General features: G+C 41.4%; 1 protein-coding gene across 2 annotated transcripts in view; it reads right to left on the bottom strand.

Moving 5' to 3' along the window:
* The window catches only part of PGM1 (phosphoglucomutase 1), an 87,649-nt gene that overhangs the window by 39,065 nt on the left and 23,425 nt on the right, over positions 1 to 25,159 (bottom strand). Inside the window, exon 1 of one of the 2 annotated variants that reach the window (XM_023549504.2) lies at positions 4,783 to 5,305. The exons of the other annotated variant lie outside the window; for it this stretch is intronic. Within the exon in view, the coding sequence (XP_023405272.1) occupies positions 4,783 to 5,082 (300 nt within the window). The 5' untranslated portion in view covers positions 5,083 to 5,305. Of the gene's footprint in view, positions 1 to 4,782; positions 5,306 to 25,159 lie in introns of those variants that run through there. 2 annotated transcript variants of the gene reach the window in all.

The following is a 25,159-nucleotide window of genomic DNA, read 5'->3' as shown; positions in this document are numbered from 1 at the left end:
TGAAAAAATTATGTGAAAACCCACATTTTTATCCAACTCAGTCATACTTCCAATCCACCTTGGCAAAGAGGGTATAGGTTAACTACTTAAAAGGATTCTACCCTAAGGGAAGGCTTTTGTAAAATAAATTTTTTTTAAAGCAAAAAAGGTAAACTTTATATGAAGAATTGTATAAAATGTGCCTATCTCATAAGTCTGTCTTTTCAGTTAAGCTTGGATTTCCCATGTTAGCTTGTACCTGGGTTAGCTCCTGGGCCTAAAGCAGGGAATGCTGGGAGTTATTACTGAGTAAAACAGTTGGAACCGCCTACATGAAAGCCATACAGATGGTACTTTTGCTGTGTCCTTAACTCACCTTCCCATATCTCTCACAGATAGTATCAGCACAGCTCCTAAATCTCCCTTTGCTAAAATGACAGTAATTTATATCTGTTTCAACATGACCCATGTTGGAGAAGAAGGAAGAGATTCTGTCAGTTCCTCTGACATACTTGGAGAAGACATGACTGTTACATAAAGGGATTTATGAAATGGGGAGTTTGTTGCCCAGCCTCCGTCCGTTCTCTCTTCTCAGAGGAGAAAGGGATAGGGATGTTCTCAAAGTTTCCGTTTGTTATTGCTTTTTGTCCTACCCAGGATAAATATGGTTCAAGAAATGAGTTGATGGTGGAAGATACGTTCCCGAGTGTTGAAAATGTCAGTGAGATACCTGGATTCCCTGCAAAAATTTTTCTGGAACTATTACTTTTGCCACCCTCCCATAGGTCACTGAAAACTTGACTGCCTTATAATTCTACCCCTCTGCTACCAGCCTGAAACCTGATGGCATAGTTGTTAAGAGCTATGGCTGCTAACCAAAAGGTCGGCAGTTTGAATCCACCAGGCACTCCTTGGAAACGCTATGGGACAATTCTACTCTGTTCTATAGGGTTGCTATGAGTTGGATCGACTTGACAGCACACAACAACTACCAACCACCTCCCATAAAGCAGTTGGTTCATTTCTGTCACTTCTTGGTTCTCGTATGTCTTGACTCTGAACAATTTTGGGGGTCGCTGCACTAATATATTTATGTTCTGCCTCCCCTGTAAAATGCTAATAACCAACGTAGGTGCTATAACTAGGCTCCTAAATAGACTCGAGGAAACTGCAGATGGTGTGAAATCAATACCAGTGATCAGACTGAGCTGCGGAGTGCTTCCTATACCCCACAGCACTTTCAATACATCCTCACATTTGTTCCTCCCAAGTACCACTAAATGGATGAGGAGGCTGAGGTCCACAGTTGTCAAAATCCTGCCCATTCATTCATTCTTGCATCCATCCAACAGCAATAATAACAAGTATTTATGGAAGAGTGCTATGCCAGACACAAGGACAGATGACATGATGAGGTCATGTAACAGGTTAGTCACCATAGCTGGGAAACAAGCTTTGAAACCTATTCACTCAATACAGCAGGAGTGGTGACATCTCATCCATCCAACAGTTTCCAGGTGTAGTTCTGACCAGAATAAAAGCCTATGGTTGGGCAGTTCCAGAATTTCTATAGGAAAGGCTTGGGGGCAAGGGAGGGTGGGGGGCAACTTCATTAGCGAGAGTGACAGGTAGAATTAGCTGCAAATTGTATTTGCACATCATGTATTATATTCACTATTCCTTAGATTTTATATATTGGTGTGAAAAGGGAAGTTGGTGAATATTATGTCCCCCAAGTCACCTCTTAATTCTACCATTCCTTATGATGAGATCTGGTCCCAGACTGATGGGATTATACAAGCGGATAAGAATAAGAAGAAAAGTCAAGAAATTAATGCTAGGATAGTCAATGGTATCTTCTGTCTCTTGGGCCCAAGAAGAGGTACACTTGGCCAAAGTGTTCCCCTTCCAGAGCAGACTCTTCCCTGTGAATCACCTTCTGTAATGTTAACTTTAACGTGATATTGGGGAGAGAAGGCATCCCTCCCTTAAAGATGCCTGAACCATCGCAGAAGCTCCTGACTCAACCTTCCCTACTCCTCTCCCATCTGTACCTCCCTTGCTTGACTCAGGCTCACTCCATGCTACCTGCTCAGGCCCACCTAGCTCATCCTTCTAAGCCAGGGTTCTAATAGTTATATGTCCCTCTACTCAAAAACCTTTCCATGTTTCCAAGTGCCTCCCAAATTAGAGAGAATTCCGTCAGCCTGGCACGGAGAGTCCTTCATCAAACAGCCTCTTCTGCCTCTCCTCCTCTTCCACTACTCCCAAGTAACTCATGTCATGCCACAAGCTGGATACCTCTTTGTTTCCCCAACATTTTATAGTCAAACATGGCAGGGAGCAAACTTTTTAATCTTCCTTTTAATTGAAACTACGGCCTGGTGTTTTCTCATATTTCATAAAAAAACAAGTTTCATTTTCTTTGTCCTGCTGGTCATAGTATACACTGACTCCACTCTCATTTCTAAATTATGTCTAACAGCTCTGGGGACTGAATGAGACATCAATATTCCAAACGGGGCTCCACCAATGTCTTATTTTCTGCAATAAAACTTCGCATAAAGGCAGTCCAAACCTGTACCAAAACCACTGCCGTCTAGTCAATTCTGAGTCTTAGCAACCCTATAGGACAGAGTGGAATTGCCCTATAGGGTTTCCTAGGAGCAGCTGGTAGATTCAAACTGCTGACATTTTGGTTAGCAGCTGTGCTCTTAACCACTGTGCCACCAGAGCTCCATAAATGGAAACAGCTCTATGCAAATAAAAACAAAGGGAAATTTTTAATGAAAGCAGAGTATAGTCTACAATCCACAAATGCACCAGGTGAAGACGTACTAAAGGGAAAATAAAACCAATTCCATCTAGCTCACTAGGCTGGTAAGTCCTTCAGGAATCTGCTCATGGCTGGGGTGGGTACTGACAAAGACGAGGAAGGAACATTTGTTACCTTCTACCAAAATCTGGCAATAATTACCCTTTTTTAGATTTCCTGCCTGTAGCCCTATCTTGGAGTTGTGATTAAGTGTATAACCCACAATCAAAAGGATGTTAAAACAGTCAGAATTTAGGATACATTAGAAATCAAACCACATATGGTTTTTTAGGTTTTATCAGATTTTAAAGTACTTTATCAGTCCACAAAATGTTTTAAGTAATTCAATTGGGTAGCATGACTGCTTTAAATGCAAAACTATTTTTAATAAGCCATGTCCTTGGAAAGAATTGAAAATATTGCTTGGGTTGCCACAGCTCTAACAAATAGGCAGCTACCATATTTAGTCAATTATTATCACTTAAATGTATTATTTAGCAAACCTCAGATCGTAAATCTGAGAAAGTGTATAGAATCTGCCTGAATTACACTTTCCCACCACCTCTTCCACAGCCTTCAGCTCCGCTCAAAAATGAAATGAAGCCAAATATATCACAGCAAAGGGGACAGTGTACGAGATCCACTCAACAGTCTAGATATATGTGGAGAAATAATGTTCCACTCATTCCCTCTCCAAAGATGAAAAGCATCTTAACGCCATTCCCTTTGCAGCTCTCCTTAAACAGGAAATTTACGGCATGTCACATTTTATCTTAAAAATGTGTATGCTTCATAATAATTTCATATTTGAGTGCTTTATCAGCAGTTTTTACACGAGAGGCATTCAAATTCTGAAACTGAGTATCAAAAGAAAGTTCTCAATATACAACAGGATCTACAAACACTTTTAAACTTGGTCTGGTGGTACAGGTTTTGTTTTGTTTCCCTTTTAATTTGGCTTTTGCAATCACACCTGCTTGGCATATTATTAAAACAGACTGAAAATGAATGCCAGACACATTTGGTTACAATGCTAAATTTTATGTTCCCACAGCCAGAATCTCTTCCTGAAAGGAAACACAACAGATTTTTTCAGTTTACGGGTACTGAGGGGCTGTGTGCTCCAAACCATTGTTAAGCATTATCTAAAAACTAAAACTATATTTTGGGTCCTGTGGCGGAATCTGCAGAGCAAAAACAGCAAGGTCCTGATGCCTGCCTTACTGTAAACCAGCAGGGCTCTGCAAACTATTAGGTTATCAAGAGCAATGTTTTCAGGTGCAACAGTCCTGATTTGGCTAACCCAGCCAACACAGTTTTCACAATGCAGAGCTTTAGCAGACACTCCTTATATTATAGGCTTACCTATTACCTCTACCCTGTTGCACAAATTCACCGCACACAGGGCTTCTTTGAGCCCAAGGTCATTATAAGCGGTCCTCCTGTAACGGGTCCTCCTGGTAGGCTCACACCTAACATTTTTCAATCCCCTCCTAGCATTTCTCCACCACTACCAGGATCCATAAGCAACAGCACGCCCTGGTTTTTGTTTTCTTGTTTGACAAGTGACTGAACTTCAACAAGGAAGGCATCCACAGAAAACAAAATCCTCCTCTCCACCACTCATTAGAGCCCTGTACATAGGATATGCTGCCCCTTGAAGCTAGTTAGAATATAGATAAGACAGCTTAAGGCTGAGAGTGTGTTTTAAGTCTCTAAAAAGCAACAGGTACTTTTTCAAGCAACAGGGACAGGACACAACACATAAAAAGCTGAGCTTGCATTCCTAAACCTGCTAATATAACTAACATAATTCCAGGAGGATTTTCACAATATACAATCTCTGAAGTCACAACGAAACTCAACTGGACATTAGTAAAATTGAGATGTATATAAGTACACCACATACAAATCCTACACTTATGTATATTTCTGAAAAATTATGAGATAATTTGGAGAGTCAGAAATGTAACAATAAATATACCAACCCCATTGGCGGCAGCCATCTGCACTATTGTTTCTGCTGCTGACTTATTAAAATACCGACCATCTCCACCAACCACCAGTGATGATCCCTGGCGCTCTTTTAGGTCTATGGAAAAGAATATACTCTGGATGAAATTCTCCAGATAGCATGGCTTTGACTCAAAATAATAAGTTTTCTTCCATAATCCGCTAGTTCCTGGTTTCTGGTCATTGTAGGGAGCCGTAGCAAAAGTCAACAGAGGGAGAGGACCTTCTTCCATTTTTCCATGCTTCCCAGAAATCCATTGATCAAAATCACTCATCTTTCATTCCCGCCACTTGGCTCAGTGAGGGTATCCAGAGAACAGTCAAGGTTCCCCAAATAGTCTGTCAAGCCTGAAGCTGCAAAGGAATCATTTGAGAAACTAAAATAGAGGTTTTGCCTGGACGATCTCTCAACAGGGAAGCACGGTTGTTGCCCCTTGAAAAAAAGTGAAGGGCCATACACACACCCACACTCCCACGCAAAGCAGATCTTCAAAGTTGTTTTGATGAGGACACTTCTACCCACATAAACAAGCCAAATACCCTTCAATTATTTTTGCCTCATTTCCCCATTAGGGTGGAGATAGCTCCAAAGGGTGTTGCAGGCAGCGGACTTCAGTTACAAACACCAGATGGCTGCCAGATTTCACTCTGGGAGCCCGGGCAAAGGCAGAGCAATTCCTGTCCTGAGAAGCAGATTTGTGAACAGGACACCCTGGTGTGGCTCTCACTGCTCCTGCCACTTCTTAAACCAGAGACTCTCTGGGCATTCATTACAGAGAAGGCCATCTGCAGCTAAAGTTGTTCCATGCCATCTAGCAAGTTAAAAGGTCAATCTGTAAATGGAAGTGAGGGATCTCAGTTACATCTGGTTTCTTCAAATTGCTGTCATTTTGAAATCCAAGTGATTTTCCACCTGCAATCCCAGGTAGAAGGAAAAAAAAAAAAATTCATCTAACAGAGGAGGTCTCTTCATTGGCCACCACAGATTTAATAAAATAGCACACAAATTTAGAAGAATGGATACTTACAAATATGCCCTGAATGACTAATGCTGTTGTTAGTTGCCATCGAGTCGATTCCGACTCATGGTGATCCCATGTGTACAGTAGAACTGCTCCACAGGGTTTTCAAGGCTGTGAGCTTTCGAAAGCAGATCACCAGGCTATCTTTTTTTTTTTTTTTTTAATTTTTATTGTGCATTAAGTGAAAGTTTACAAATCAAGTGAATCTCTCTCACAAAAACTTAATACACCTTGCTACATACTCCCAATTGCTCTCCCCCTAATGAGACAGCCCGCTCCCTCCCTCCGCTCTCTGTTTTCATGTCCATTTGGCCAGCTTCTAACCCAGTCTACCCTTTCACCTCCCCTCCAGGGAGGATACGCCAACATAGTCTCAAGTGTCCACCTGATCCAAGAAGCTCACTCCTCACCAACATCCTTCTCCAACCCACTGTCCAGTCCAATCCCTGTCTGAAGAGTTGGCTTTGGGAATGGTTCCTGTCCTGGGCCACAGGCTATCTCTTGAGGAGACTCTGGATGGGTTTGAACTGCCAACCTTTTGGCTAGTAGTCAAGTGCCTCAGCATTTGTGCCATTGGGACTCCAAATGACCCATAGTGCTTTGTTTCTTGATCTTATGGGGAAGTGAGGGCAAGAATGCACCAAATCTTGAAAATGTAAGCAGAATAGGAAAAAAAAATAAAGTTTTTTTTTGAGTGTATGAGGTTTGCTCAGTTTATGATTTAAAAAAAATAATATGAATAGAAGATTAATTTTTTTTTTTTTTTACTTTTTTCAGTCTCAAATAGACTTGGCTTTTAAGAAACAATTTTTAGTGAAACACTTTAAGTGTTTTGCAATTGAAGGACCTAAGACAGTTAAAAATATTTTACCTGGATGAATTTAATATCCAACTCCATCTGATCCCTCAGACTTTATTAACAATCTGTTTAAATACATACATGTTCTTTATCCGGTTAAGCAGAAGTTGCCAATTAAGAAGCTCCATTGTCAAGGTTTCAGTAAACTTGATAAGGATGCTTAAAAAGAACTCCAGGACTAGTTATACCCTATGTTTTTGGAACTAATGTGCACTGAGGAGCCAATGTTTTTAAGGGAAAGGTAAATAACCATTTGAGATACAAAATCTAAGTATTTTTCTACTAACTTGTCAAGCAAGGTTCAAAAATGAACAGGCATTCTGAGTAGCCAAATGCCTTCTCTGAGGTAAGAAAGCCCCTGTGTTCCAGGAGCTGTTACAGGCTGTATTGTGTCCCCCCAAAAGATATACCGTAACTCCTGGTACCTATGAACATGACCTTGTGTGGAAATAGGGTCTTTGAAAAGGTTTTCAGTTATTTTAACGCAAGATCATACTGGAGTTACACTGCAGCAGCAAGCCAAGGAATGCCTGGGGCTACCAGAAGCTGGGAGAGACAAGAAACGATCTTCCCCTCAGGGGCTCCAGAGAGAACACGGCACTGCTAACACCCTGAATTTGGACTTCTAGCCTCCAGAGCTGTGAGACAATAAATTTCTCTTCTTATAAGCCACCTAATTTGCGCTGTTCTGTTACAGCAGCCTGAGGAAACCAGTACAGGTTGTCTGCACAGGAATACAGAGCTAAACAGAAAGCAGGCACTGGCAAGGGACCCTGGCCCCCTTCAAACGACAAACGGGGCTGGCCCATGTGTATGGAATACCTCCAGATGTAACATTAAACCAGTTCGCAAGACGGGGCTATTAAGTTGAACACGAGTAAGGCAGAAGGCAATTACTTTATGTAACTTGTTTGGGCTCTTATTTAATTTTAAAACTAAAATTAAAAAAAATTATATTAAAAAAGTGTTTGCTTTATTAACAGAGTTATTTACACACCCACTGTTTTTTTTGTTTGTTTGTTTTTAACTCACTACAAATGCATTTTTTAATCATATTTTTTAAGTTCTGTGCCAGGTTTTCTTTGTTTTTTAGACGAGCTTGCAAAAACTGGGCGAGCATATGTATCTTGACATATTCAATAAGAGATCCAGATTTATGTAACATCAACACAATAATCTCTTCATTGGAAATAACAGAGCAACCAACCACATAATTGGTAGCTTCCTTAATGAGATTTTGAAATCCCAGGGCAGATCCAGGGGCACGTGGGCACAAGGGTTCTCCCACATCCCCAACCCAAGCTTCTCTGCTCACTCAATGCATCATATTCCAACATGTTCTCTGATGCCGCTCTTCCCAACACTGGAACTATGAGAGTAACGTTTTGAGCAACTATAAATGCCTGGCACAGTGTTTGTCAGTATACAAAGCTCAACCAAAAAACCCCCACAACCCTTGCCCTAGAAAAGCTTCTCTTCTAAAAATGGGCCTGAGTCATAATTTTATGGCCACAATAGAACCCAACTCCATATAAAAATATTACCAGAGGCAGCAATGTTAGATGGACTGTGAAGTGTGGTAAAAAAAAAAAAAAAAAGAAGAGGCATTAAAAACATTAAGCTTCCTAAGACGCACAGACTAAGTGGAGCAGCTATTAAGAAACTCATTTGTTTTAGCTCTCCAGCAAAGGTTGAACTTCATCTTCAGAAACGTTACTGTCGAGCATAGCGAACCCAATTTGGCCTAATGAATTCGCCTGCATTGCCAGTACTCCTTCACAATGACACAAATTACATTTAAACCATATGGAGGATTTAAGGATTACTCCCTTCAGACAAGGAACTTTCATACTGGTCTTGGGTCCAATCAATTTCACCATAGCAGAGTTATGAACCCCTTCGTTCCCAGCCTCACAGAGTCTCCAGGTCCCATTCTAATCAGAAATGATACTGTACTAGTTGAATGCAGCAGAAACTGTAGACTTGCCAATCCTTTATTTATTCTTTCTTTCAATCAACACATTTTTAATAGGGCAGCTAACTCCTACATCCCAAGTACCAGGCAAAGGTTGGACCCAGAGCATGAGCAGGTTCACCTCGTCACACCAGAGTGCTTTTTTAGCAAATGCCACAGGAGTGGACCCTGGGGATGGAACAGCCAACCCTGTCCCTAGGCACAAGCACTAGAAAGAAAGCCTCTAATTTCTGCTAAGAGGACCAGGGATCATCAGACCTCTAGGCCAAGGTCTTAACGCTTGTGATGATGGCTGCAGGTGCCTACCCCTGAACTTGAGAGCTTAGGGTATTTGTCCCAGTGGTGGGAAGTACAAGCTAGGAAACAGTTATTCATTTCTCCAACAACATGAAATAAACGCCAGCCCCAGACTAGGCATTAAAACATACGAGAATGAACATAGATTTAGAAGCCAGATACAACTAGGGCTCAAATCTTTGACTGTAAAATGTACAAGAGTTACAGTATTGAGCAAGTTACTTAGCTGAGTCTATGAAATGAGTTATTCCTCTTTTCCCTCTAATCCTCAATTTCCTCGTTGCTAAATTGGGAATAATAATATCCACCTCATATGGTTTTTGTGAAGATTGTTGTTGTTGCTTGTTGCCATTGGGTTGGCTCCAACTCATGGTGGCCTTACATATAACCAAATGAAACACTGTCCAGTTCTGCATCATCTTCATAATAACTGGTATGTTTGAGTCCATTATTGTGGCCGCTGTGTCAATTCACCTCATTGATGGCTTCCCTCATTTTTGTTGGCCCTCTACCAAACATGATGTCCTCATGAAAATTAACTCACCCAACTTCTATGAAATTCTTTTTAAACTAGAAATTGATATATAGGCATAAATTATTATTATTTTGGTAGTGGTCAGAGATAGAAACAAAGGTGGCTGGGACTCTGTGTTCAAGAAGCTCACCATCAGAAAGGAGTCATCGCAGTGCAATGGCACTGGTGCTATCCCACAAGTATGTTGATAGAGCTGTGGCACTGAAGAGGTTGGAGTGCCAGGGAGACTGGAGAAATAGTTGGGGCAAGATTATAGAACCTCATAAACCATACTAATTATTTTGTAGGGAGTGGGGAGCTATGGAAATTTTTAAGCAGAAGGGACATAAGCCAATGAGATTTTGGAAACTTGACTAGCTGGCGGTGGTATATGGAATAGCTTGCACATGGAGAGACTGGAAAAAAGATAAATCAAGACTGGCAAAAAAGAATCCTTCCTCAACTGCAGTGGCTTTGAGGATCTGGTTAACGTGATCTTGTCCAGTGCTATTCTGCTGGCCCCCAACACATAACCTCAATCTTGATTCTTTGTGCCAGTTTGAGCCCTGTTTTGTTTCCCCTCCAATATGGAAGACACTCCTTAACACTCTTTCCTCTGACCCCTTCTCTACAGAGTGTCTTCCCACTTATTCTGTGAGAACTTCCCATAAGAGTGGATTCCTGGGTCCATGTTTTCATGACAGACTCTGGTTCCAGGCCATGATATGATAGTAGGGCTCAAAAGTATACTAGTGAGATTCAGGTGGCCCTTAAACTGGGAAGACAAGTAAATACAGGAGCTGTGGGGCAGGTAAAATTGTGTCATGAGAACATCTGTTGAACTGTGACTGACAGCCAGATATGTGAGAATACATTAGAGCTACACAGGACCCAATCCTGCGTCACTGATACATCTCTAAGAGTTGGGGCCTGGATGTATGGGCAGAGTCAGAAAAGAATTCAGAATAAAGCAATAAATAGATTACATGAATCTTCTCAAGTGTGTGGAGGTTGTAAATTCATAAAAGATGACAATTCATGGGCTGTGGGCATTTTTAAACCTAGGAAGATTTAGAATCAAGTATAGTGATGATGAAGTAAATCAAATTCATAGTATAGAGAGAATAAACAATCAAATTTATAGTGTTAATATTTTTGCATTAAGTTTGGGAAAAACCTATGTATATTTGGTATTTAAAATAAGCAGTTACTTATTTCTCCAAACAACCAAGTATTTTCATTTCTCCAACCAAGTGTTTTAAATACTTTAAGAGGATTTGGAACATCAGCTTATATATAATAGGTTAGCCTGTCGATTCCAACTCAATACGTACAGTTGGATAGCTTATTTATTTGTGATTTTAAGTTAGAGGAAATAAGACAGTTTTATCAAAATTATAAATATCACTGAAACATTTAAGAAAATTTAGAATGTACCATATTTATAGGTTTCACATTAGATCCAGACAGTACACCATAAGGACTGAACGGCCTCTAAGGCCAGATGATAAGATCTGAACCCCATCTCTGCCAGTCACAAGCTGTGTGTTAGACAAGCTATTTAACTTCATTGTGCTTCCATTTCCTCATCTGTGAAAATGGGGATGACAGTCCTCCTACATCATTTGTTCTTGGAATTACTAAAAGGAGTAAGCTCAAAAACCAGGGCTGGTACAGTGTGCCCTGTGCAAATATCTGTTATTTTTCTCAGATTGTATGAGAAGAACTTGAATACTTTGAAAGTTTTGTTTGTTAGACAATTAAAGAACTTAGAAAGTAATTTAATTTATAAATTTGAAATATTCACGAGTTTAAATAAATGAGTTTATAAATAAGATCGAAAAGCAAACAAAACCAGACTTACACCGACAGGTGGAGCAGCAGAGGGAGAAGATAGTGAAACAGATGTGCTGAGATAAACAGAGATGAGACAGAGCAGCTGCCTGGGTTCCCACTTTCTCAGGCTTCCGAGAAACCCACCTGCCAGTCCTGTCTTTGGCTTCCAGGAGACATTCCTCCAGCCTTATGATACAGTCCTCTTGGTGGCTCACTCTAGTTTGACTAGGTGACCGTTACTTGCAATGACTTACACCTCTCCTCTGTGTTGACCAGGGCTCTATAGTGCCTGGGTCCCGTATGCCAGCTCTTCTCTGTGTTGACCAGCACTCTGTAGTGCCTGGGTTCTGTATGCCAGCTCTTCTCTGTGTTGACCAGTGCTCTATAGTGCCTGGGTCCTGTATGCCAGCTCCACCTGCTGTTCTATACAGGCAAGAAGAGGAAAAGAGGACACCACCTCGCTTTCTCCCTTGAGCCATAGTCAACAGCAAGCACCCAGGCAGAGTACCATTTACCAGCTGAGTAACCTTAGGCAAGGTACTTAACCTCTTCATGGCTCCATTTCCTTCTCTTTAAAATGAGGATTTAAAAAATTACCTACCACATAGGTTTGTTGTATAAGGACACAATGAGTTAGTGAGTGTAAAGAAAGCTTGGAACAGTGTCCAGCAAATCCTACATAAGTGTTGGTTCTTATTACTGACCTGAAACCAAAATGCAGGCATGTTGCAGACCTTTGCATTGGGAGAGCCATTAGTTATACACATTGTCAATAGATTGGATTATGTCCCCCCACAAAATGTGTGTATTAACTTGGTTAGGCTCTGATTCCCAGTATTCTGTGGTTGTCCTGACCATTTTGTGATTGTAATTCTATGTTAAAGAGGATTAGGGTAGGATTGTAACACCACCCTTACTCAGGTCACCTCCCTGATCCAAGGCAAAGGGAGTTTCCCTGGAGTGTGGCCTGCACCACCTTTTATCTCTCAAGAGATAAAAGGAAATGGAAGCAAGCAGAGAGTTGGGAACCTCATACCACCAAGAAAGAAGCACTGGGAACACAGCATGTCCTTTAGACCTGGGGTCCCTGCGCAGAGAAGCTCCTAGTCTGGGGGAAGATTGATGAGAAGGCTGACAGAAATAGAAAGACTTCGCCTGGAGCTGATACCCTGAATTTGGACTTTTAGCCTACTTTACTGTGAGAAAATAAACTTCTCTTTGTTAAAGCCATCCACTCGTGGTATTTCTGTTATAGCAGCACTAGGTAACAAAGATGTACATATTAATGCAATTTCTCCTTTTTTAATTCAATTAAAAAAGGAGAAATTACACTAAACTATGAAGGGAGTATAACCAGAAGAATTATGAGGGCTACATGGTTCAGACCAAACAGAAATCAAACCTGTTGCCATCAAGTCATTTCTGATTCATGGCAACCCCACGTGTTCCAGAATGGAACTACTACATAGGGTTTTCTTGGCTGTAAACTTTATGGCAGCAGATTGCCAAGCTTTTCTTCCACGGTGCTGCTGGGTGGGTTAGGAATCAAGCACAAATGTTTGTGCCACCCAGGGATCTCACATGGCTCTGAGCTGTACAAAATCCCAGGTTCAGAAAGATTCTAAACAAAACAGCTGTCTCAGAATACATATATTCCTCAGCATCTATCAGTCTGTTATCTGTCCCTTTACCTGTCTATCTAGCCAACATTCGCTATATAAATTGATTTACCGCAAATTATCATCAGGCACTGTGCACTACCGAAAGATGAAGGGGGCTCAAGTTGTCAAGAAGCTCCTGGTCTAGGAAATGCAGGTAAATCAACCATCATCACAAAATGGAGTCAAAGATGCTAAGCTGGGCTCACATGACAGCTATGGGCGCTCAGAGGAGAGGGAGAGGCTGGTGAAGGCATTCCCCAGCTCCACAAATGCCATTCCTTAACCTGGAGTGGTTAAGTGTAAAAACAGCCTAAAAATAATCTCCCTAATTTCGAGACTCACAAAGCTTAGGAACCCCTTTCGTACATAATGAACACACGAAGATAACTTCTGTTTTATTAGAAATTATCAATATCCAACCATTTTGACCTACAAAAACAACACTTTCTATGCTTCATGTAAATTTTTTACCTGTATCTTTTATTTCCTTTTTGGATCATTCTTGGGCAATTTTCACTTAAATCCCTTAAGAATATTCACTTGAAGCTATCAGAAAAATTTCTCATATCTTGGCTGTTACCAGGAGCTAAGTTTTAAAATGTCTTGGTCAAAAGAAAGGAGCCCTGGTAGCACAGTGGTTAAAGCAATCAGCTGCTAACTAAAAGGCAGATGGTTCAAACCCACCAGCTGCTCCATGGGAGAAAGATGTGGCCGTCTGCTTCCGTAAACGCTGCAACCTTAGACATCCTTTGGGAGAGCTCTACTCAATCCTATAGGGTCACTAGAGTTGGAATCAACTCAAGAGCAGTGCTTTTGGTTCAGGGTTTTGAACCAGTTCATTCTGATTTGAACACCTGCTGAGAATTTGCATTTCTAACAAGTTCCCTGCTGAGAATTTGGATTTCTACTCCCAGATATACTGAATCAGAATGTATATTTTAACAAGATCCCCAGGTGATTCTTCTGTATAACCTCCTAAGAACTTGCTGGAAATGCACATTGGTTGGTTGGTAAAACCAAAAACCTGCTGCTCGTGGAGTCGATTCCAACTCATAGCAACCCCATAGGGTTTTCCAAGGCTCCAAATCTCTACGGAAGCAGACTGCCACATCTTTCTCCTGCAGAGTCGCTGGTGGTTTCAAACCACTGAACTTTCAGTTAGCAGTCGATCACTTTAAGCACTCCACCACCAGTGTTCCATGGTTGGTAAAAAGAGGCCTGTATTTATTTTTAAATTTTTTATTTATTTAGAAAAAAAAAAAAAAGCTTCATTTTCAAGTCATTCATGGTTGTATGTTTCCCTCTTGTGGTAAAAAATGGGAAAACAAGCTAGATTTGTAGGCAGTTTCGCAAGGGAGTGCTCTGACTTATTCCTAGTGACACCCTCCTCTTCCAGCTATTACACTGCCCAACTCCAGGGGACCCTGTTGGCCTGGAATACAATGGGGATGCTACTGTCTGGAGTTCTGTGGCAGGTATTATCTGCCCCTCCATCACATAATTAAAATGTGGCAAGATTTCTGGGCTTTTAAAAGGAGAGGAATGGTGGGGTTACTCTCTGTCCATCTCATTCTCATTATTCAGGAATTTTCCAATTACATGGCCTGGCCAAGCAGGATGTCTGCCTGTAAAGGAAATTAATGAGGGTGGCCACAAAGAGGGGATGCCCTTTTCTAGTGGCTCTTTGTAAGCCTGCTTTTCTGTAAAATTGGGATAGTAAAACCTCCCTTGAAATGTCCTGTAAATAAATGGGGAAAGGCATGTAAGCTGCCTATCACAATGCCTGGTCATATAGCAGCCACTCAATACATGTTATCTGAACAAAGAAGGAGATATTGATAAGGACTGACCACATCCTCCTAACACATTCCCTGATCTCCTAGGAGGTGAGCCCAAGAAGGAGAGAACCCATTCTAGGGGCTGATCTGTTTGATATTAACACTGATTAAACATCTTCCATGGGCCAGGGAGGAGAGAAGAGGTGGGGGAAAGGGGTGCTAAAGACGAATCAAGCACAGTCCCTGCTCCAAGCAGAGGGCTTTGGAATCAAACAGGTCTGAGTCTGAATCCTGGCTTTGCCACTTACTAGCTGTGTATGGCCTTCCTGGCCTCGGTTTCCTTCTTTTTAAAATCAGGACAATGATACCTGCTTTAAAGGTTATTTAATAGGAGATAATTCGGGGCTTCAAACAGATTTGAAAAAGATTCATCATGGCTGATGGAAACAGGTAAAGGGAAAAGTGGTGAATGAGAGCTAGAGAGATGGAGACCAAAGAAAACAAGAGGGTCATGGCAGAGCCAGCATTCCATCCCCTTCAGCAATACTGGAGGGAGATCCATAGGAATGAGAGTCACACCATATATCTACACTGTAATGTTCTGTGTCTGTAAACGTGTCCTTTAACTTAGTGAATTATACACCATTCACTCCACAATATGGTTTTTTAGATATTCTCAAGAAATCCAAGTTTGAAGCTTTCCCTCTTAAAGAAATCGGGTTGCATAACTGTGTTACATGTCACGTAGCCTACCAGGTAAACAAAGTTATAATCTCAGCAAACTGACAGATATTTACTCTATTACTGAACAAATACTGTGACTCCTTTTCAAATGTATGTTATCAGTACCCCTTATCAATAGCCTTTTTGGAAGCAGGTCACCAAGCCTTTCTTCCTAGACTGTCTTAGTCTGGAAGCTCTGCTAAAACTTCTCCACCATGGATGGCCCTTCTGATATTTGAAATACCAGTGGCATAGCTTCCAGTATCACAGCAACTCACAAGCCACCAAAGAACAACAAACTGACAGATAAGTGGTAGACTCAATGGACTCAAACATACCAATGATCGTGAAGATGGCACAGGACTGGACAACGTTTTGGTTCTGTTATATGTAAGGACACCATGAATCAGAGCCAATTCGATAGCAACTAACAACAACCACCACCTAAGTCTCCAAAATTCTTGCTTCCCATCAGGGTCACAATATAATTCTAGGCCTGGGCCTTCGGTTGGCCTGTGTATAAAAAAAAGCCCAAGAGTAAGGACCTGTGTGGCAGTCAACCAGTGCCTTGCCCTCCCTTCTCTCATCTGCAATGCAGAGTTAACACGAAGGCCTATCTTAAAGTCTAAGGCTGTAGTCTTACTTCCCACAACGGCCTATTTGTTTTGCATATGCTGTTCCCTCTGCACAGAATGTCTTCCCCGTACCTCCATGTCTCCACTTTTTCCTCATTTCCTTCTAATCATCCCTCAGTACTTGGCCCAAATACCACCTCTCTTCCTCTGACCACCACTCTGTGCTCCTGCCCCTAGTGCTCCCAGTACACCTGATGCCATATTCCCCACACCCTAATGTAGGGCCCACTCGACAATGCTTCCACAGGATGGAGCTGTCGCGTGCACGTCTGTATGCCCCAAATGCATAGCATGGTACCAAGCAACGAGGAAAGAGTAAATGCTTGTAGGATGGAAAGCACCCACTCAAATATTGTTAAGGAGTGGTGTCTGGAGTAAACGATCTAACCAACTGTTGACTAGAGCCACTATGCTAAAGCCCAGAGGGATAGATCTGCTATGCAAACACCAAACGCTGGGTGAACTGCACTTTAGCTACTCGGGGACATTTTTGCTGACTTTTGAGCTGGCCGCTGTATTCTTTTGAGATGAAAAAGCTTATTATCAGGCTGATGACATATTACTGAAACCTAAAATTCTGTAGAACGGGTTTTCTTCATCGGGCCCTGTGCAAAAAAAAAAAAAAAAAAAAAACGCTATAAAAAAGACATTTCTGCTCTGAAACTTACAGGCTAACAGGTGTGGAGCATCTTGCTAGGTCGTTGGCAAAGGTGAGAAGAAGAGAAGGAAAACTGAGAAGGTGGGAGCTGCCTGGAGGTCTACTTGGAAGTGCACGCATTTCCCCTCAAAACCCTACCTGCCCAGTGCAGCAGCCTGAACAAACATGACTATATGTAAAGATTATGCTAGATAATTTCCTATGCATTATCTTCTTATTTCCTAAACACACCTCTATGACATACTATTAATTTCACAAATGAGTAAAGAAAGAGCTCAAGCCCTTTGCCAAGGTTAAAGTTTATAAATAATGTATCCAGGAATCAAACTCAGGACGGTCTGACACCAAATGTTGTATCATAACAAAATTTTAATGTAAAAGAATTAATTCTGATATCCCACTAAGATTCTCAAAATGGCATCATGCCTGTACTTTTTTGATTACCCCACACTGGGCGGGTTCTTCAGCACATCTGAGTTTTGGACTTTCAGGGATGCTAGATAAAACCGTACGTGGAGATTTGTTTTGGCAGGAAGCTTCTATTAGTAGGGTGACTTTCCCATAGCAATAATGGAATTTCAAAAACAACCATAGTAAGTCACCTTTGTATTATACCTTAGAGTTCCCAAGGAGCCTTGGTGGCACAGTGGTTAAGCACTCAGCTAACCAAAACGTCGGTAGTTTGAACTTACCAGCTGCTCTGCAGGAGAAAAATGTGGCAGTCGGCTTCTGCAAAGATTTACAGCCTTGGAAACCTATAGGGCAGTTCTACTCTGTCCTATAGGGTCACTATGACTAGACACAACGGCAACGGGTTTGGCTGGGGGGTTAGAGTTTCCAAAACTTTTGCAGGCACATTATTTCATTTAATTCTTGTAATACCTCTCTGATGTGGCAGATATTAGAATTAATTCCATTTTACAGATGAGAAAACTGAGCTTCTGATAAATTAAGCAGAATACATGATATTGCACAGTAAATTGTTAAAATGGAAATCTGAACCAAAGTATTCAATTCCAAGGGGCAATGGTGGTTTGTTTCAGTGGTAGAATTCTCAGCTTCCATGCAGGAGACCCAGGTTCGATTCCCGGCCAATGCACCTCATATGCAGCCACCACCCATCTGTCAGTGGTGGTTTTTGTGTAGCTTTGATGCTGAACGGAAACCCTGGTGGCACAGTGTTTGAGAGCTACAGCTGCTTACCCAAAGGTGGGCAGTTCAAATCCACCAGGCACTCCTTGGAAACCCTATAGGGTCTCTATGAGTTGGAATCAACTTGATGGCAACGGGTTTGGTTTTTTGGGTTAAGATACTGAACAGGTTTCAGCAGAACTTCCAGACTAAGAAGAAAGGTCTGGAGATCTACTTTCAAAAATCTGCCAGTGAAAAACCTATGGATCACAATGATCCAATACACAAATAATCATAGGGATGGCACAGGACCAGGCAGCATTTCCTTCCATTGTGCATGGGGTCACCATGAGTTGAGGGCCAACTCAACAGCAGCTAACAACATCACTACAAACTAAAGTAATTTGGTAGGCTCCAGGGAGCCACCAAGTAGCCTGTCTTCCATTTGGTATTATGTCAGAGGAAGTCTACAGAAGTACTGCAGATTACAGTGCTCTGAAAACTTATTGTCAATGCTTACCATTAGTATACTTTCAAATAGGGCAGCAAAGGTATTAGCTCTATGCATTAAACTAGTGGCCACCCTCTGCCCCCACCCTGACTTTGCCCTTCACTAATGCCTCTTTATCTTTCTGCACTTGTCTCAAATATTACCTCATCTGGGAAGACATCCTTGTTCTCCCCTTTCCCCTCAAGGTGTGCTTGGCAGACCCTCCCCTGTGTTTCTATAATTCCCCAAACTTCTTCTCTCATACTAGTTGTAGTGGGTTGAATGGTGGCCCCCAAAAGATATGTCAACCCAGAACCTGGTAATGTGACTTGTTTGGGAAAAGGGTCTTGGCAGATGTAATTAAACTAAGGATCTTGAGATGAGATCATCCTGGATTACCCAGATGGCCCCCAAATCCAGCAATAAGTGTTTTCATAAGAAACAAAAGAGGATAAAGCACAGTCACACAGAGAAGGCCACGTAAAGACAAGGCAAAGACTGGAGTTCGGCAGCCACAAGCCAAGAAACCCTTGGAAGGCGAGCAAGGATTCCCTCCTTGCTTCCCCAGAGGGAGTATGGCCCTGCCAACATCTTAATTTCAGACTTCTGGCCTCCAGAACTGTGAGAAAATAAATTTCTGATGTTTTAAGCCACTCAGTTTGTGGTAATTTGTTACATCAGCTGCAGGAAACTAATACACTAGTATTCACATCCTGTTTTTGTAATTATCCACAGAACATCGATCTCATCTGCTAGCACAGGTATCCTGAGAATGAAGACTTTGTCTTCTTCATCTTTGTACATCTTTGTACCCCCAACCATCTGGTACAGTACTCAATAATACTTGTTGAATGAACAAGTCCATGCATCCCAGGTTGTCTGCAATGCCAGCCTACATTTCTTGCAGCGCCCTATCTGTGGCATGACACTGGCCAGGGCCAGGTAACCAGTCCACAGATCCATCCTGAATGATCCACTTCCACTGCTAGCTCCTGACTCAAACCAGGTCAACACTCCAAATCAATGAGCCTGCAACTGCAGTTTACAACTATGAGCCTTTGCCCAACTGTGATGAAACCCAAGGGGTTATGTTGTTGACAGGGACAGGATAGGACATCCATGGGCTGGGGTAGTGAAGGCAGACACAGGAGGGCCTTCACTTGGCCCACTTCCTCGTCCCCTTCCTCTGCCCTCCAATGGCCTCAGTATTTGGAATAATCATAATAATTGTTAGAATCATCAGCATCATAAGCTTCCATTTACTAAACCCTTACAATGTCAGGCACTAGGACATGTGCTTCACAAGTCTTATTTCATCCTCACGTGAATCTTTCAAGGCAGATATCATTATTATTTTTAAAAACCAAATGTGGGGAAACAGGCTCTGGTGAACTGTATGACTGAAGTGGGATTTTTCTCAATGATTTGACTACAAGGGGCTTAGAGCCAGCTGTGAGGCAGTTGGGGTTTTGAGAGAGGTGCCAATGTTACTACTAATCCCACCTGCATTTCCTACACTTATTTCCCTTTTGCTTCATTTATAAATCTGCTTTTAAAATTTCATCTTGCTTTATAGGATGCATTTTTCAAAGTTCCCATGGCAGTTTAGTTTTATAACTAAAACAAAAGGCTTTCCTCTGCCCATACCCAGTTATGCCAACCCAGCTCCATTTTCTGGCCTCTTTGCAATCATGGAACAATTTCTCAGAGTTGAGGGGAGCGTTGGCTTAATGTTTAGGTTTCTAAATTTCTATTGCTTAAGAGCTGGCAAGACTTGCTTCCTAGGTCAGGGCCAGATATTTGGCAACTTTATCTGCTTGCATTTTAACGATCCTTCCCATTGTACACAACTCCTAAATGCCTTAACCAAAAAAGTGTGTTGAGATGTTCACCAGAATGGGAGAGAACTGTATCCACAGGCCACCAGGGTAGGCTGCAGAAAGAAAACAGAATGACAGAATCTCCCTCAGCATAAACTGTCTTCCAAGATTCTTTCTACAGGGCTGTGTGCTTTAACGGTATAAAATATTGTAAATAATTTTAAGCAGTTATGCCAGAATAAATTCATCTCAATTAGTGTTATCTCCTTCAAAACAATCACCTTGGGACTTTTGCAACATATTGATTCAAACAATGCTGACAACACGCTAACATTTCTGGAACTCTTTTTAGGGGAACTGTCTTTGCTGTCTGTTGCATATTCTTTGAAAGTCCTCGGTCATAACAAATTTCACCCTTTGAGAACGGATGTGAACTTTGGAAAGAGACAAGAATTGGTTGGAACCATGTCTAATGAATGAAGTGGGTGATCAAACCTCATTACATAGTTTTAGGTGAAAAATGAGGCATGACTATAAAATAATGTGACTGGTTTTCCTAGGTGACTCATAAACGAACTGGCTGAAAAGTAATTCCCATAGAGGAGTTTCAGAATGCTCTGAACACTAGACACATCTCTGGAATAAATGTATGGTTCCCAGAGTGGCGATTTGGCAGACTACAATACTAATTTGAATATATAAGTTCAAATATGTTTTAAAAAAAGGTAATCTGATTGCTTACGCTCATGAAAATGAAAAAGCTATTCTCCTCGAGAAATTTCTCCTTTTTTTTTTGACAGCTTGGTCTGCTTTGAGGAGGGAGGCTGCTAAGAAAAAAAGGCCTACCTCCTACAGAAGCCCTTCACCGGCTGTACTTACCCCACTCAGCCACTCCAGGCTCGGGTAGGGGCTCCTGTTCTGAACTTTCACAGCTATTGTTTTCCTTAGCTGTTAGCTCTTATTGTACTCAGTGAGGAGTCCCTGGGTGGTGGAAATGGTCAAGACACTCAGCTGCTAACTGAAGGGCTGGAGGCTGGAGTCTCCAGAGGCCACTGAAGAAAGGTCTAGTCTACCGACCTGCTTCTGACAAACAGCCATTGAAAATCCTATACAGTGCAGGTCTAGTCTGACACACATGGGGTTCCCTTGATTGAAAGGTGACTCGATAGCAACTCGTTTTATTTTTTATGTCGTTGTTGTTGTTGTTGTTAGGTGCCGTCGAGTCAATCCTACGTACAACAACACAAAACATTACCTGGTTGTATGCCATCCCCACAATTGTTGCTATGTTTGAGCCCACTGTTACAAACACCGTGTCAATCCATCTCCTTGAAGTTCTTCCTCTTTTTCATTGACCCTCCAATTCACCAAGCGTGATGTTCTTCTCCAGGGACTGATCCTTTCTGATAACATGTTCAAAGTAAGTGAGACGAAGTATCGCTATCCTTGCTTCTAAGGAATATTCTGGCTGTACTTCTAAGACAGGTTTGTTCATTCTACTGGCAGTCCATGGAATATACAATATTCTTTGCCAAAACTATAATTCAAACACATCAATTCTTCTTTAGTTCTCCTTATTCATTGTCCAGCGTTCACACGCGTCTGAGGCGATTGAAAGCACCATGGCTTGGGTCAGGTCCTCAGAGTGACATGTTCGCTTTTTTTTTTTTTTTTAATTTTTATTAAGCTTCAAGTGAACATTTACCATTCCAATCAGTCTGTCACATGTAGGTTTACATACATCTTACTCCCTTCTCCCACTTGCTCTCCCCCTATTGAGTCAGCCCTTTCAGTCTCTCGTTTCGTGCCAATTTTACCTTCTTCCCTCTCTCTCTATCTTCCCATCCCCCCTCCAGTCAAGAGTTGCCAACACACTCTCCTGTGTCCACCTGATTTAATTAGCTCACTCTTCATCAGTATCTCTCTCCCCCCCACTGACCAGTCCTTTTCATGCCTGATGATTTGTCTTCGGGGATGGTTCCTGTCCTGTGCCATCAGAAGTTCTGGGGAGCATTGTCTCTGGGATTCCTCTAGTCGCAATCATACCATTAGGTGTGGTCTTTTAATGAGAATTTGGGGTCTGCATCCCATTGGTCTTCTGCTCCCTCAGGAGTTGCCTGTTGTGTTCCCTGACAGGGCAGACATCAATTGTGGCCGGGCACCAACTAGTTTTTCTGGTCTCAGGATATTGTAGGTCTCTGGTTCAAGTGGCCCTTTCTGTCTCTTGGGTTCTTAGTTGTCGTGTGACCTTGGTGTTCTTCCTTTGCCTTTGCTCCCGGTGGGTTGAGACCAATTAATGTATTTTAGATGGCTGCTTGTTGGCATTTAGGACCCCAGGTGCCACAATTCAAAGTGGGATGCAGAGTGTTTTCATAATAGAATTGTTTTGCCCATTGATTTAGAAGTCCTCTCAAACCAAGTTCCCCAGACCCCAGCCCCTACTTCGCTATCCTTTGAAGCTTTCATTTTATCTCGGAAACCTCTTTACTTTTAATCCTGTCCAATTAGGCTGACCTTCCATGTTTTGAGTGTTGTCTTTCCCTTCACCCAAAGCAGTTCCCATCTACAGATTGATCAATAAAAAGCCCTCTCCCTCCCTCCCTCTCTCCCTCCCTCCCCCCTTTGTAACCACAAAAGTATGTGTTCTTTTCCGTTTTTTCTATTTCTCAAGATCTTATAATAGTGGTCTTATACAATATTTGTCCTTTTGCAACTGACTCATTTCGCTCAGCATAATGCCTTCCAGATTCCTCCATGTTATGAAGTGTTTCAGAGATTCGTCACTGTTCTTTATCGATGCGTAGTATTCCATTGTGTGAATATACCACAATTTTTTTACCCATTCATCCGTTGATGGACACCTTGGTTGCTTCCAGCTTTTTGCTATTGTAAACAGAGCTGCAATAAACATGGGTGTGCATATATCTGTTTGTGTGAAGGGTCTTGTATTTTTAGGGTATATTCCGAGGAGTGGGATTTCTGGGTTGTATGGTAGTTCTATTTCTAACTGTTTAAGATAACGCCAGATGGATTTCCAAAGTGGTTGTACCATTTTACAACCCCACCAGCAGTGTATGAGAGTTCCAGTCTCTCCGCAGCCTCTCCAACATTTATTATTTTGTGTTTTTTGAATTAATGCCAGTCTAGTTGGTGTCAGATGGAATCTCATCGTAGTTTTAATTTGCATTTCTCTAATGGCTAATGATCGTGAGCATTTTCTCATGTATCTGTTGGCTGCCTGAATATCTTCCTTAGTGAAATGTGTGTTCATATACTTTGCCCACTTCTTGATTGGGTTGTTTGTCTTTTTGTGGTTGAGTTTTGACAGAATCATGTAGATTTTAGAGATCAGGCGCTGGTCTGAGATGTCATAGCTGAATATTCTTTCCCAGTCTGTAGGTGGTCTTTTTACTCTTTTGGTGAAGTCTTTAGATGAGCATAGGTGTTTGATTTTTAGGAGCTCCCAGTTATCTGGTTTCTCTTCATGATTTTTGGCAATGTTTTGTATTCTGTTTATGCCCTGTATTAGGGCTCCTAGGGTAGATCCTATTTTTTCTTCCATGATTTTTATCGTTTTAGTCTTTATGTTTAGGTCTTTGATCCACTTGGAGTTAGTTTTTGTGCATGGTGTGAGGTATGGGTCCTGTTTCATTCTTTTGCAAATGGATATCCAGGTATGCCAGCACCATTTGTTAAAAAGACTATTATTTCCCCAATTGACTGACACTGGTCCTTTGTCAAATATCAGCTGCTCATAAATGGATGGATTTATATCTGGATTCTCAATTCTGTTCCATTGGTCTATGTGCCTGTTGTTGTACCAGTACCAGGCTGTTTTGACTACTGTAGCTATATAATAGGTTCTGAAATCAGGTAGGGTGAGGCCTCCCACTTTCTTCTTCTTTTTCAGTAATGTTTTGCTTATCCGGGGGTTCTTTCCTTTCCATATGAAATTAGTGATTTGTTTCTCTATTCCCTTAAAGTATGACATTGGTATTTGGATTGGAAGTGCGTTGTATGTATAAATGGCTTTTGGTAGAATAGACATTTTTACTATGTTAAGTCTTCCTATCCATGAGCAGGGTATGTTTTTCCATTTAAGTGTGTCCTTTTGAATTTCTTGTAGCAGAGTTTTATAGTTTTCTTTGTATAGGTCTTTTACATCCTTGGTAAGATTTATTCCTAAGTATTTTATCTTCTTGGGGGCTACTGTGAATGGTATTGATTTGGTTATTTCCTCTTCGGTGTTCTTTTTGTTGATGTAGAGGAATCCAAGTGATTTTTGTATGTTTATTTTATATCCTGAGACTCTTCCAAACTCTTCTATTAGTTTCAGTAGTTTTCTGGAGGATTTCTTAGGGTTTTCCATGTATACGATCATGTCATCTGCAAATAGTGATAGCTTTACTTCCTCCTTACCTATCTGGATACCCTTTATTTCTTTGTCTAGCCTAATTGCTCTGGCTAGGACTTCAAGTACGATGTTGAATAAGAGTGGTGATAAAGGGCATCCTTGTCTGGTTCCCGTTCTCAAGGGAAATGCTTTCAGGTTCTCTCCATTTAGAGTGATATTGGCCGTCGGCTTTGCATATATGCCCTTTATTATGTTGAGGAATTTTCCTTCAATTCCTATTTTGGTGAGAGTTTTTATCATAAATGGGTGTTGGACTTTGTCAAATGCCTTTTCTGCATCAATTGATAAGATCATGTGGTTTTTGTCTTTTGTTTTATTTATGTGATGGATTACATTAATGGTTTTTCTGATATTAAACCAGCCTTGCATACCTGGTATAAATCCCACTTGATCAGGGTGAATTATTTTTTTGATGTGTTGTTGGATTCTATTGGCTAGAATTTTATTAAGGATTTTTGCATCTATGTTCATGAGGGATATAGGTCTAAAATTTTCTTTTTTTGTAATGTCTTTACCTGGTTTTGGTATCAGGGAGATGG

This window comes from Loxodonta africana, chromosome 3 (assembly GCF_030014295.1).
Source record: "Loxodonta africana isolate mLoxAfr1 chromosome 3, mLoxAfr1.hap2, whole genome shotgun sequence".
NCBI classification, from domain to species: Eukaryota; Metazoa; Chordata; class Mammalia; order Proboscidea; family Elephantidae; genus Loxodonta; species Loxodonta africana.
This window is presented reverse-complemented; position numbering and strand designations above follow the sequence as displayed.